This window comes from Coffea arabica, chromosome 2e (genome assembly GCF_036785885.1).
Source record: "Coffea arabica cultivar ET-39 chromosome 2e, Coffea Arabica ET-39 HiFi, whole genome shotgun sequence".
Lineage (NCBI taxonomy): Eukaryota > Viridiplantae > Streptophyta > Magnoliopsida > Gentianales > Rubiaceae > Coffea > Coffea arabica.
The window spans coordinates 56229603-56243486 of NC_092313.1; the positions used below are offsets into that span (position 1 = coordinate 56229603).

Genomic DNA, 13884 nt, shown 5'->3' on the forward strand with positions numbered 1-13884 from the left:
TCCAAGTAGAAGGGCCACCTAAACTATTCCAGTAAACTCAAGTTATGAAACGATTTTGCAGCAAAACTGGATTGTGCAAAACCAAATACGCGGAAGAAACATATGAATCTAGTTGCAGAACCACTTGTCATTGAATCAGAAAAGTCAAGTTGTGATAAGTATAAACTGAAAGGAGGAGTAGCAACCATGCAACTTGGTTTTATATGTTCCACAAAAATGGACGAGGAGCACAAGGTACTCTTCAATTAGCTTTTAATATCGTCACCAAAAGCTACTTCAGCTCATGCAATTGGTAGCATAATCCACACACAGTGATAATAAAGCTAGATACTATAATGTGGCTGTAGACAATGAAAATTTTATTTAATTTATTTAATCAAGATAAAAACAAAATCGTCCTGATTAAATTAAATTAAATTAGATTATGTCAAGTCCATTTATCTTTGTGTCATATGGCTCTCAACATAAAGGTACAAGATCCATTTAAACTAAAGTAGATTAATTGATTGTCAATTCACAATGGTTTTATTAAAGTCCAAATTAAATGAATATTTTGGCAGTAATTGGGAATGCCATTATGCCTCCGTTCTTCTTTTCCAAATGGTTTTGTAACAAAATAAAGTATTATCTCACAAATTAGGTTGTTTTTTCCAATTCACTATTATTTGAGTAAATGAAAACTTCCACTACCCATTAGTCGCATCTTTTAATATGTTTTGTATGTCAGAGTATCACATTTTTTCAAGTGTATTTATATTCTATCATTATTACTCTGCAAATACAAATTGTACATTCATTTGTCTCTTCTTTCATTTTAATATTCGATATGATATGCGCTGTCTAGTTTTCAATTCGTAAATTGGACAAAATTATGTACATTCGATTCTTATATTTAGTAAATTATAAATTGGTAAATTTCTAATCTATTCCATATGTTTTCCAACTTACGAAAATTAAACCATATCTCCTAAATGGAAAGTTCAAAATCAACTAACAATCTTTAACCATCACACTCACCCCATTTATTAATTTTCCGTTAAAGGCTTTTCTCTTATTACACTTTTTTTTCTTTATACTTTGCTGAAATGGTATGAAAGATCACTATGTTTCGTATGATGTCCCAATTTAACCATGGGTTAGGGTTCATTGGAAACTAGTCATTATACTGTAAATAAGTTCTTTGCTCATATTCTAAGTAACTCTCAATAGTACGTTCTTCCCAAAATGATCGGGAGTTTAGCAAATAATCTTGCCCATATATCATGACTAATTACAATTTCATAGCTAGGACTGAAATTGCAGCCATTGAGTTTGTCAAATGTCCACAAAATTTAATTGAAATTAGACAGTCAATTTTCGGCAACTCGATTTTTATTAGCTTTCGTTAAATACAAAATTAGGCTGGTGCTTACTCGGATTGAAAGTGATTATGAGTTTTCGATTTCCATTTTATCCGACAAATCTTTATGTTTAATTCTTTTTTTCATTTTTCATTTTATGTATTTGTGTGTGTAATTAATTACTTATGCCTCACTAACTGTCGTGTTACCCATGTATGCCCCATGTCATTGCCAATATTTATTATTCTTACTTACTATTTTCTTTTCCATCTTTTCATTTTTCCTTCTTATTTCCAATTGTTTGCTTCAACTGCTTTTTGATATTTCATTTTTTTTTCCATTTACATCAACTTTGTCGTATTTGTGACAATTGACTAACAACCTAACAGGAATTTATGCCTTTCTAAATTATTAGTATTTCATTTGCTGTTATTGACCTGTATGATTTTTCATACTTTATTATATGTGCATTCATCACTTGCTCTTCAAATCGTTATTTTCCCTTTCCAAAAACAAAAGAAATATATATATTTTCATTTCTATTATTTTCATATCTGTTATTTTATTGCACTGTCATGCCCTCTATAAAATTGTTTGGTAACAAATTGCATGCCATTCTATTTTATATTACAAATTGATCCCTCATACAATATTTCATTATATTTGTTCGATTACTCCCTCACCCACCAGTTACTTTCTCCATCCCACTTGGTTAGACTTGTTTTCTTGTTTCATTCTATTTTCCTATTTCATTATATTGTCCACTTTCCAATTAAAAAAATGTAGTTAATTTTTAACTTCACTAAAATACCCTTATTTAAGGGTTATTATCACTTTACCCCATTAACGTTTGGTGTCACTATCAATTTCCCCCTTAACGTTATCTTTTCGTCACTTTACCCCCAAAACTAACGGTCAAACTTAACGAAATTTCTTAATTAAAGTGAAAAGACATGTTTAACCCTTAAAATTATTATCACTTTACCTGCATAAATTATAGTCTCATTATTAATTTCCCCCATAGAGTTATTTTTTAGATAATTTATTCTACCATTAGACCAACTTAGCAAGTTAAAAAACTTTAGGAGAAAATACCCTCCTCTTTGCATAATAAAAATAATATAAAAAATTTAGAGTGGCTATTCTTCTTTTTAGTATCAAGAAAAAAAGTCAAAGTATTAATTTCTTTTTTCTTGTCAATCTTATTACTATAAAAAAAATAGAAAGATGGAGAGGGGGAGGGGGAGAGGGAGAGAGGGAGAGAGGGAGCTCAATTCTTTTTTAAAAAATTACAAATAAGAAAGAATTAAATACTTTTATTATTTTAAATTATTTCACTTTTCTGTTTACTACCAAATTCCAATCCTAATCCCGATAACCTTAACGTAATACGATAATGTTAAACTTTTTTTTTTTTTTTTGTCTTTGTAAAATCTAATTTTCTGTCTCCTTCTTTCCTATCTCCTTTTCTTTTCCTAGTATTAATAAGTGTGAAAAAAGAAATTTGAGAAAACCCTTTTATTTTTATGTTTTTTGATCTCTTAAAGTGAAAAAAAGGAAGAATAATCATTCCAACTTTTTTTACTTTTAATTATATATAAAAAAGGATAAATATATTTAAAATTTTTTAACCATACTAGTTAGATTAACGATGAGGTAAAAGGCCTGAAAAATAATATTAGGAACTAAAGTGATTGTATCACTATAATCTAAACGAATAAAGTGATAATAACAACGTAGTAATGCTATAAAATAAAAGGGTATTTTTGTCCAAAATTTCTTAACATGTTGAGTTAAATTATTTATGGGGGTAAAGTGACTAAAAGATAATGTTAGTGGGTAAACTGATAGTAGTGATATAGTTTAAGGGGGTAAAGTGATAATAACCCCTTATTTAATGTACTTTATTATCAATGAGTATAGCTTACCGTATTTAATTATAGTAAGGCTAATACTTAATTCTTATTTAATTATAGTAGGCATAATACTTAATTTATTCAAATGTATTGGCATATCAAAGTGGGAGCAACTAAGGGGTCGTTATCATTTTTATGGGTATTTTACCATTGAATTAATAACAACCATTGGATTTAAAAAGGTGCCTTACTAACAGTATAATTACACAATGGGTAGAAGTGTAATAAGAGATTACGTTTATCCCTTAGCAAAGATGTAGAAATAGACAACCTATAGTACCAGTTCTATGTCTTTCATTCTCCTTATTGTGCTCACACTTTAATAAAACATCTTTCCTTCTCCTAGTTCTCCTTGTACATGATTAATTTGTTAAAAAAAATCCAAATATGAAAAGGTATTCCACATTTATGACTTCAAAAAACATTAAACTGCTAAACATATAAATGAAAAATCATTTCTTTATAATAGTGTCATCCATGTTTAGTGATTGTACAATTTTCATTATGCAATACAAAATGATTTTTTTGAATTACATTCTCTACTATCAAGTAAAAATGGGTTTTACAGTTGCAAGCAATATTTTCAAGTGTTGAAAGGTTCTCTAGTTGTATAGGTACAGATGATTAAAATACAAAGTCAAAATATTGGAATTTCTTTTTTGATGTAGTACCTGCTATGTTAATTAATCGTACAATTTTGTTATTCCATAATACAAAATTGCTTCTTCCTTGTACATCGTCATGATTCTATTAATTTCTTTCCATATGATTGGTTTATAAAAAAAAATTAATAATAGAAGATTTCGTAGTTTTACAACTATAAATTCTTTGGAATAGTACAATCCAAGTTAATTGATGGTATAGTTATCCTATTTTGCGGAATGATTTTATTGATTATACATTCACTACTATCGAGTAAATATAGCCATTCTATTGTTCTGTTTTCCTTTTATTTTTACCTTTTTCATTCTAGAAATTATTATCAAATATCAAAAGGTCCTCAAGTTGTACTTGTACCAATGGCTAATGTACTAAGTCGAAAAATAAAAATTGTTTTTTCATGTAGTACCATCTATGTAAAGTAATGGCACAATTTCTCTATATTATAATACAAAATAGCTTTTGTTAGTATAATAAATTTGAATATTAAAAAATCACTCTAGTTTCACAATTACAAAATATTCAATTGCCAAATTAATAAGTGAAAATTTATTTCTTTGGGATAGTACCATCTAATTTCAATGCTTGTACTACTTTAGTGTTAAGCAGCACAAAAAACGATTTTCTTCACTATATAATTGCTATTGTTTAGTAAAACCGCTTCTATCTTTTCCATTTTTTGACATTAATGGTTGTACACAATCTTTTTCAATATAAAAATGTGTACAAATAATTAATATAGTAAGTTAGTTTGCTCTCGTCGGAAAGTTTTCTAAGGGAAGGCCGGTTATGGAGGATGTTCGGAAATTTTTCATCTCTCTTGATCTGAAGGATTCGTTCTCCGTTGGGCTTCTAGATGGACAACATGTTTTGATCCACTTTAATAATGAAGCTGATTTTATGCACCTATGGATAAGGAATATTTGGTACGTTTATGGTTGTCCTATGCAGGTGTTTAAGTGGACAACATCCTTTCACGTGGACAAGGAGTCTTCCTTGGTGCCGGTGTGGTTCAGTCTGCCTAAGCTCCCCATCCATTTGTTTAACAAGTAGTGTCTATTCCAGATTGTCTCTTGCTTGGGACGGCCTTTATTTGTGGATTCGGCAACTACTACGTTATCACGGCCAAGTGTTGCTAGGGTATGTGTGGAAGTGGATCTTTTGAAGACTTTGCATTCACAGATTTGGATCCAAATTGGAGAGGGTCATGGGTTTTGGCAATCTTTAAATCCAGAAAATTTATCAAATTATTGTTGTCACTGTTACCGACAAGGTCATGGAGAAGAAGACTGTCACATTAAGAATCCTAAGCTTTGACCAAGACAACTATCACGTCCCGAGGCACAACCTATTTTAAAGCTTCGACCTAAGAAGGCTAATGAAAGTGGTAATCTGCAGGTTTCCGCTACGACTGCCACATACAATAGGCAAACTACAACGGTTTCTACTGCTTGGCAGGTTTCCTCTACGACTGCCGCAGACAATGGGCACATTGCATCTGCTTCTACTGCTGGGATTGGGGTATCATCAGGTGTAGTTGACATTCTCATAGTCCCAACTTCCGAGATTGGTTCTACCCAAATTTCGAATGGGTTGGAGTTGACGTTAAATCAGGCTGTTGTAATGACTGATGCTGAAGTTATTGTTGCTGAACGAATTCCTATTCAGGCTATTGGGCCAAGTGTATCACTTGGTTTGTTTGAGGTTGAGTTTCATAAGATACAAAAATTCGAGGGTTCGCTGGTTGGATCTTCTGCTCAAGTTAACTTATCAACTATGATCGATGATGGTATCAAATCTGCTGCTGGTCATATCATTCAAGATGTGGTTGTTCGAGTGATTCAAGAAAATGCTGAAGAGGCTGCTAATTATGCTGGTGTTGCTGCCTCTAGTGTTGATGGATCCAAAGGGGAGGAGGAGGATGTTTTGGAAGAGCTTCCCTCTCAGGCAGGAAATCTGTCGCCGTGTCATCCACCTCGCCACAGGAATTTGGTGGAGCTCTCGCATCCTCTCGTTGAAGCGTTGAATGTTGATCAAGTGGCGGTGTTTGAGCAAGGGTTCAGTCCAGCTAAACATAGGGGTATTCGTGCGAAATTCCCATCAGATCGATAGGGAGCTCAGGTCTGTTTCAAGAACTTCTCAAAATTCATTTAAAGTGTTATCCCATGATTAATGCACTTTTCTGGAATATTCGAGGGATTTCGAAATCTTCTAATATAGACATTTAAAGAGATTAGTTAAGATGCACAAATAATCAATTGTTGGAGTGTGTAAACCTAAATTGTTTATGGGAGAAACTGATGCAATTCGTATGCGTCTGAACTTTGATTACGTGGTGTATAATTCATAGGGTGATTTGTGGGTTTTCTTTAGTGGTCCATTTGGTTGTCAGATAATAGGGATTTCGGATCAACATTTGTGCTTATGTGTGCTTCATCCTCAATTTCCTTGTCCAGTGATAGTGTCATTTGTGCATGCTAGATGTACTTCTGCTGAGAGGCATTATTTGTGGAGGGATTTGCTTCAAGACAAACCATGTGGAGCAGTTTGGTGTATTGTGGGGGATTTCAATGTGATTGTGTATTCTAGTGAGAAGAAGGGTGGCAAGCCCTATCATCCCTCTGAGGGGTTAGAGCTTTTGGATTTTATGAACAATGTTGGCATTTTTTATGTTGAGTTTTTGGGTTCCAGATTTACATGGTGCAGTAATAGGTATGGCCGGGCAAGAATTTGGAAATGGTTGGATCGAATGCTGATTAACATTGAATGTTTAGACATGGCTTCTTCGATTTTGGTTTCCCATTTAGTGTGTGAACCATCAGATAATGCACCGCTCCTTATTTCCTTCTCTTCTAGGTTGGATAACAAGTCTCGCTTGTCCAGATTTCTAAATATTTGGACTTCAAATGATGGTTTAAGGGCTGTAATAAAGGCAGCCTGGCAAGTAGAGGTGACAGGTTCTCCATTCTACATTGTACGGGTGAAATTGTGTGGTGTTGCTAGAGCTTGCAGTAGTGGAACAAGGAGATATTTGGGGATGTCTTCTGCAACGTGAAGAAGGCTGAGAAAGCTGTACTTATAGCTGAAAACTGCATGCAGTTGGATAACTCAGAGGAGGCTCATATTGAATTACAACGGGTCAAGACCGAATTAAAAAGGGTATTGGCCATTGAAGAGCAGTTTTGGCGTCAAAAGTCTAGAATTAAGTAGCTACAGCATGGAGATCGAAATTCACGATATTTTCATTCGGTGGTCAAACAGCGAAGGTTTCAGGCAATGATTCATAGAATTAAAGACGTGAGTGGTAAATGGATTATGGATGACGATGAAATAGGAGCAGAAGCTATTGGATATTTTGGTACATTGTTTTCGGTAGACCCTATTCCTGAGTATCAATTGTTGCATGCTATCCCTAACTTGAGCTCTGATATCAACAATAATTTGTTAGAAGCAATCCCATCATTGGATGAAGTTAAGAAGGTGATCTTTGACATGGATGGGGATAGTGTAGCAAGACCGGATCGATTTACGGGAAAGTTTTTCACATTTGCTTGGGAGATGATAGCTCAGGACGTCTACGAGATGATAGTAAGTTTTTCTGCAGTGCGGAACTTCCTCATTTTGTAACTGTTATGTCTATTGTCCTTATTCCAAAGGTTATAAATCCTTAAGATTTTACCCAATTTTGCCCTATTAGTGTTTGTAATTTTTTGTATAAGGTTATTTCTCGGATATTGGCAAGCCGTTTGGCATCTATTTTTTCCTATATTATTTCCCCTCAACAAAGTGGTTTTGTGAAGGGGTGGACTATATATGATAATTATCTTTTAACTCAGGAGTTGATATCTAACATTGGTAAGAAATTCAGGGGCGGAAACGTGGCGTTGAAACTTGATATGGCTAAGGCGTATGATAGGATGTTTTAGTTGTTTATAGTAAATATGTTGCATCGTTTTGGATTTGGGGAAAGGTTTATTGACATGATTTGGAGGCTTTTGTCAAATGTTTGGTTTTCTGTGATAGTGAATGGAGAGTCTTTTGACTTTTTAAAGTTCTCTAGGGGGTTTTGGGAAGGGGATCCATTATCACTAGCATTGTTTATGATTGGGGAGGAGGTGCTATCTAGAGGCCTGAACTTGTTAGCTTCTCAATCGGATTTCTGGGATTTAAAGGCCCTAGAAATTATCCCCCTATTTCCCACCTGGCGTTTGCGGATGATGTTACAATTTTCACTAATGGTTCCTCTCCGTCTTTGAAGAAAGTTATGAGTGTTAGATTTGTATCAAAATGATTCTGGTCAGTTAATAAATGCACATAAAAGTGGCTATTTAGTTCATCCTCAGGGTTCGGTGGTTTGGCATAGGGTTATTGAGAAGATCACCAATTTTAAAAGGAAAGGTTTCCCAGTTCGGTATTTAGGATCTCCGCTATACTTTGGTAGATGCAAAAGTGCTTACTTTGCATATTGGTATCAGGCGATTGCTAACAAGGTGTTCTCGTGGAAGTCTCAGTTGTTATCTCATGGTGGTAAGATTAGTTTGATTAAACATGTGCTTTCAAGCATTCCTGTTCACTTGCTTACATCGGGGGTAATGTCTAAAGGTACATTTCATATTATTGAAAAGGTTTGTGAGAATTTCCTTTGGGGTACATACCAAGAGTCGAATAAATTTCATTGGGTTGGATGGTGGGATCTTTGTTATCCTCCGGAGGAGGTTGATGTTGGGTTTCGATCCATTTATGAGAGTTATAGGGTATTTTCATGTAAGTTGTGGTGAAATTTTAGGAGTAGATCTTCATTGTGGGCAAGTTTTCTGCATGCTAAGTATTGTTACGGAGTTCATCCGTGTCAAACCCAAATCAGCTCTGCAAGCTCGGGTATATGAAAAAGGATGTTGGACATAACGGGGCTGGCAGAGTTATTTATATTTTGGAAGCTGAATAGTGGAAGTTGCAATTTTTGATATGATAATTGGGTAGGGTCAGGGGCTTTGTACCTAAAGGTTGATGTGCAAGGGAATGTGGGTTTTTATAATGCACTTGATACTGGGGTTTGGAATAGAAGATTGTTGTATCAAGTTTCACCGGTTGACATTGTTAAAAAAAAATTTGGATATGGAGGTTCCAGATAGGAACTTACTGGATGTCACAATTTGGGCTTCATCTTCATCAGGCATGTTTTCTTTATCTTCTGCCTTCCAGGAGATTCGGGATGTAAGAAAGTCATCATTTGTGTGTAGCAAGATTTGGCATTCGCAAGTGTCATTGAGAGTCTCCTTTTTTATGCTGCGCTTGCTTCGGGGAAGATTACCTTTAGATGATGTGTTATCCTAGTTCCAGTTTCAGATGCCTTCCAAATGTTTTTGTTGTGTACACTCCCATTGTGCGACGGCTAAACATGTGCTTTTGGAAAGGGAGTTGGTTGTGGCAGTTTCACATTATTTTGGTTCGTCTTGTGGAATTCGTTCTGTTGGTGATCATTTAAGGGGATTGCTGGCTAGTTGGTGATATAAACTAGCAAGGACGGAACGATTAAAATTTATTTTTCGCCTTTTGCCAATATTTATTTGCTGGAACCTATGGAAGGCAAGGAATGTAGCTGTCTTTCAAGGAGTGAAATTGGATTCTCAATCGGTTTGTCGAGCCATCTTTTAGGACTTGAAGGATGCATATTGGATTAAGTTTAGAGAGTTGCAAGATGTTGTTTACTGACCTCAATTCTTGGGGTCTGTGGCGCAACGATGCGAGGAGATTACAATAACAATGGTTCATTAGGTGTCTCCTCAGTTGCGGTAGGTTAAGCTCAATATATATAGTTGCTCGAAGGATAATCCAAAAGTGAGTGGAGGAAGGCGGATAATGCGGGATTCCTTGGGGCGATAAATTTTTTCTTTTTTTTGCATTTTTTGGATCTGGTAGTAACATGCAAGCTGAGGCCAAAGCTTTGTTGGTAGGGATTAAACTATGTTTTCAATGGGGAAATATGCAGTTAGTGGTTGAATCTGACTCGATGGTACTTGTGCGGATCCTGAATACAAAGTATCAGTGTCCGTGGTCTATTAGTAGGGAACTAGAGTAGATTCGTGTCTTCTTTTCTGATATCTTAAAGTTTCAACATTGTTATCCAGAGGCTAATAAGGTTGCTGATATTTTGGCGAATGAAGGTTGTGTCAGTCCACAGTTCGAGGTGTGTGCATATGAGCGAGTAGCTGAGTTACCGAGGCTGGCTAGAGGGGAGGACAGGTTGGACATGTTATCTTACCCTTCCTTTCAAAGGCGACGAAGTTCTAAAAGTCAATCTCCTTGAAATTTCTTTCTAGTTTGTATTATTTGAGGTAAGGCTTATGCCCTCTTCATTATCAGTTTGGTATTGTAATAAACTTTGGGCTGGCATCCAGACCCCGTGAACGAGGATTGCCAAAAAAAATTAATATAGTAAGTTGAAATATGAAAATTTATTTGTTTCATGTAAGACTTGTTATGTGAGAACCCCAAAAATTATCTTTATTTTATCTTATTTCTTTGAGCACATTTTCTTTACTTTACTTCATTACCTCAATTTCCTAGATATTTTTATAAGTGAATCAAGTTTTGCCTGATTTTCTTGGTATAAGTTAGTACATGTTAAGTGTGAGAACCCTCACTTAAAAATATAAATCCTCCTAAATCACTTATGACATTTCCTTGCATTGCATTTCATTACCTTTTACTTGAATTGTAACATTTCCTTGAGTTGCCATTATTTTATTTCACCACATGCATTATGACCAAATATCCCTTTTATTATGTGTAAGACTTTATTTAATGGTTTAAGGGTGTTAATTAGGTATTGGAACATTTGGAGGGTAGAAACTTCATTAGTCAAAGATTAAAGGAATAAATGGCCAAGATTGAGCCATGTGGCAAAACCCTAATCATTCATCTTGTTTGACCAAAAGAATTAGCAAAATTTAAACCAACTTAGCTCCATTATCTCCTCCATATGGCCGACCACTTGAAGCTTCCAAGAAAAGAGACAAAACTCCATTTTTCTTGCTTTTAAACCCTAACTTGATCCTTGAGCAAAAATCAAAAGTGAAGGAACCTAGTTTAGTTGAGTTAACTACCTTCAAGCCTAGTGTGTGTTTCAAGCTTGGAGCTTTTATTTTGGTGGCTTTTGGGTGATTCAAGCTTCACTTAAGGAAGGTAAATGATCTTTGAATCTTAGCTTTATGGTGTTATATCAAGTGTTTAAAGTTTTAATGGCAAACTAGGAGTTGAATGGATGATATTTGTGGTGAAACTTCTTGAACTAAACAAGTGGAAGTAGGGTTGGTTGTTTTGCATACCATGTGTTTGATATTTTGTCCAAGCTTTGTTTATGGTTTTACTTGATGTATTAACATGTTTTGGACCCTTTTTGAGCTAAGGACAACTCTTGGAATGATGCTTAAGTTAACTATAATGAAGGGATGAAGGTTGGTGTTGCAAGGGAACTTGTAGATTGTTTTGGTTTCTCTTTGCTGTGCAGCCTTGGAGTGGAGAGTTTTCCTTGCTTTTTGTGACTCATGTGCACCTTAATTAAGCCTAGGAAACTTGGCTAAACATTGGTTAAGCTTATGTGTGAGTTGAGATGGAAATGAAGCAAGCAAGTGGTTGTTTTGGGCAACTAGTGGACTGTTTTGGTTCTCCTTTGTTGGCTAGATTGTTTTGGTTCACTTAAGCATTATGTATGTTACATTTTAAGCCCCAATGGTGCTAGATAACTTGATCCCCTGTATATGAACTCTAGGAGGTTGAATTGGATGAATTTGAGCCAAAACAAGTGAAGTTGACAAGAGGAAATAGAGTAATTTTGTTAGAGTTTTGAGCTGATCAGAACTGAAAAATCAGCCAACTTCCCCAGATCACTGGTATTGATAGGAGAGGAACTAGAGTGTGTATTTGGTACCGTTGGAAATCCCATTGAGTCTAGTTTCCAACACCACTAACGGCACCTGATTCCGACCTTCATACAGAGAGATATGGCCGTTTTTCCAAGACTGCAAGGGCACGACTGTTTTACCCTCGTAGACTACTTTGAACTTAAATGAGATTTTCCTTTTGCTCAACTTTCTTGCACTTGTCAAACTTGTTTTCTTATGACATTTTCCTATATTTTTGGTTGAACTTGCATGGTCAATTGAGTAGATTTAACCACTCACTTGGTCACCTAATGAACTTACATTTGGGTTGAAAATGAACCAAGAATGTTAACGACTTTCACTCGTTGCCCTAGGATTTGGGAAACGGAGGTGATGGTTATATGCTATATATATGCTTGATTTAGTGAGTTTTTGGCCCGGTATGTATATGCTTGAGTTGAGGCTATTTTGTGGTAAGAATGAAGTCTTGAATTGGCTGGAAAAAAATGGTAAATACAAAGGAAGTGCTGCTGAAAATTTGTCCGCAGGGAACCTTGGGCAGTCTTACAAAATCTGTTATATCTTGGTGTATAAAAATCAGAATTGAGTTCTGTTTGTTTTGTTTGAAACTAGATTCAGATTACTTTCTACTGTACAAATTTCATAACTTTTCTCAATTTCTATGAATATCTGTGATTTTTCAAACTTGACTAATTTTCCATACCTGTTCTGTCTTTTGACTGGATGATGCAGCAACTTGAGGCTGGAATTTGACTAACTTGTGGACTGAATCTTACAAATGTGTCTTCTGGGAAATTGTAACTCTTTGAGTCTATTTTCCGATGGTATAAAGTTTATAAATTTTGGACTTAAGAAGCTTGAGATATGATTTTTCAAATAATGTTGCGCAAAAACTAGAAAATTCTGTTCTCTTAGAACCGTTTTTACTTTCATTCCCACTTTAAGGTTGGAGTTGGTTAATCATTTTGGATATGGTTTATGAGTGGAATTGAGGTTTAAGTGAAAGGAAATGAAGTCTTAGAAACCTTAATTTCTTCATGTATTTTGGCTTTGTATTGCTAGCCTTTTTATATAATATGTGACCACAGGACTCGAAAGAGTTCAAGAGGACGAACCAAGGTTAAAGTGAAGGGTGGCAATTGATTGGTGAGTGTTCCAAGTACATGAAAATATTTACATGGAATGTCTCCTTGCTTGAATAACATGCTTACTTGGTTAAAGTAATTGCTCTTGAATTGATAACCTTTGGGACGAGGATGTACTTTATCATACTCGATAATTTGTAGTTCATTTCGTGATATTGATATGAAATGAAATGCTTTGTTTGCACTTGACTTGTTGGTCACTCGGGTGGCTATCCCACCGACTTACGTGTTACATGCTCATTGTTGTTAGACAATGCTAGGTACTTGATTTCTTGTCTCATAGGCAAGTGTGTACTTTATCGCACTTGACCTAACTCGACTAAATTTGTGAGATTTTGTTAAAACATGAGTTAGCCGTTTTGTTACAACTGAAAAGTGGCCGGATTTGCTGAGAAATTTTCTGATTTCTGCAGCTTTCTTCCAATTTTCTTGTTTGATCAGGGTTCTTAACTACCTGATTTTCAACTGTTTGGACATGAAATACTTGAAATGCTTGAAACATGATATGCTGAACTTATTTGTGATTTGAATCTGTTTAGGCGAGTGTGCTCTTATGTACACTCAATTGACCCGACTTGACTGAACACTTGATATTTCCTTCATGCATTAACAAGTAATTTGATTTGTATATGACCTATATATTGACTTGAAATACTTGGTATACTTGAGAATGTGAATTGCTGGACATTACCTGTGACTTGATTCTGGCTAGGCGAGTGTGTCCTTATCGCACTCGGCCTCCCCTTCTTGAATGATCTTGTATTCGCTTGCACTTGATTGACATGTACTTGTATTTGTGCATGTGCTTGACTTGTAAGTGCTGAGCGGTAGAATGTACTACACTCCATCCGAGTGGGAGGTGCCTCTCATCCCGTTTTAATACTTTTATCTTGATTAAGTCGATTGGAGAGTTATCTCA

General features: G+C 35.2%; 2 protein-coding genes across 3 annotated transcripts; both read left to right on the forward strand.

Annotated features, from left to right (window-relative positions):
• The first annotated feature begins 4602 nt into the window (after positions 1 to 4602).
• LOC113732577 (uncharacterized) lies at positions 4603 to 10388 on the forward strand. Of its 2 annotated transcripts, none has more exons than XM_027258455.2 (2): positions 4603 to 6037; positions 6398 to 10388. In XM_027258455.2, the coding sequence occupies exon 1, from the start codon at positions 5540 to 5542 to the stop codon at positions 6026 to 6028; it is 489 nt and encodes a 162-aa protein (XP_027114256.1). In that variant the 5' UTR covers positions 4603 to 5539; the 3' UTR covers positions 6029 to 6037; positions 6398 to 10388. The 2 variants fall into 2 exon arrangements, with proteins under 2 accessions (XP_027114256.1, XP_071936697.1); XM_072080596.1 differs by having other exon boundaries at positions 10081 to 10388.
• Positions 6204 to 6971, forward strand: LOC140036354 (uncharacterized). Its single transcript, XM_072077727.1, has 2 exons — positions 6204 to 6225; positions 6373 to 6971. The coding sequence occupies exons 1-2, from the start codon at positions 6204 to 6206 to the stop codon at positions 6969 to 6971; spliced, it is 621 nt and encodes a 206-aa protein (XP_071933828.1).
• Positions 10389 to 13884: the final 3496 nt, after the last annotated feature.

Bases quoted from the DNA above. Each gene is read 5' to 3' on its own strand.
- LOC140036354 (XM_072077727.1), top strand. From the start codon at position 6,204: ATGGGAGAAACTGATGCAATTC. The intron at 6,226-6,372 runs GTATGCGTCTGA...TTCCTTGTCCAG, and splicing joins GGGAGAAACTGATGCAATTC to TGATAGTGTCATTTGTGCAT.
- LOC113732577 (XM_027258455.2), top strand. From the start codon at position 5,540: ATGACTGATGCTGAAGTTATTGTTGCTGAACGAATTCCTATTCAGGCT.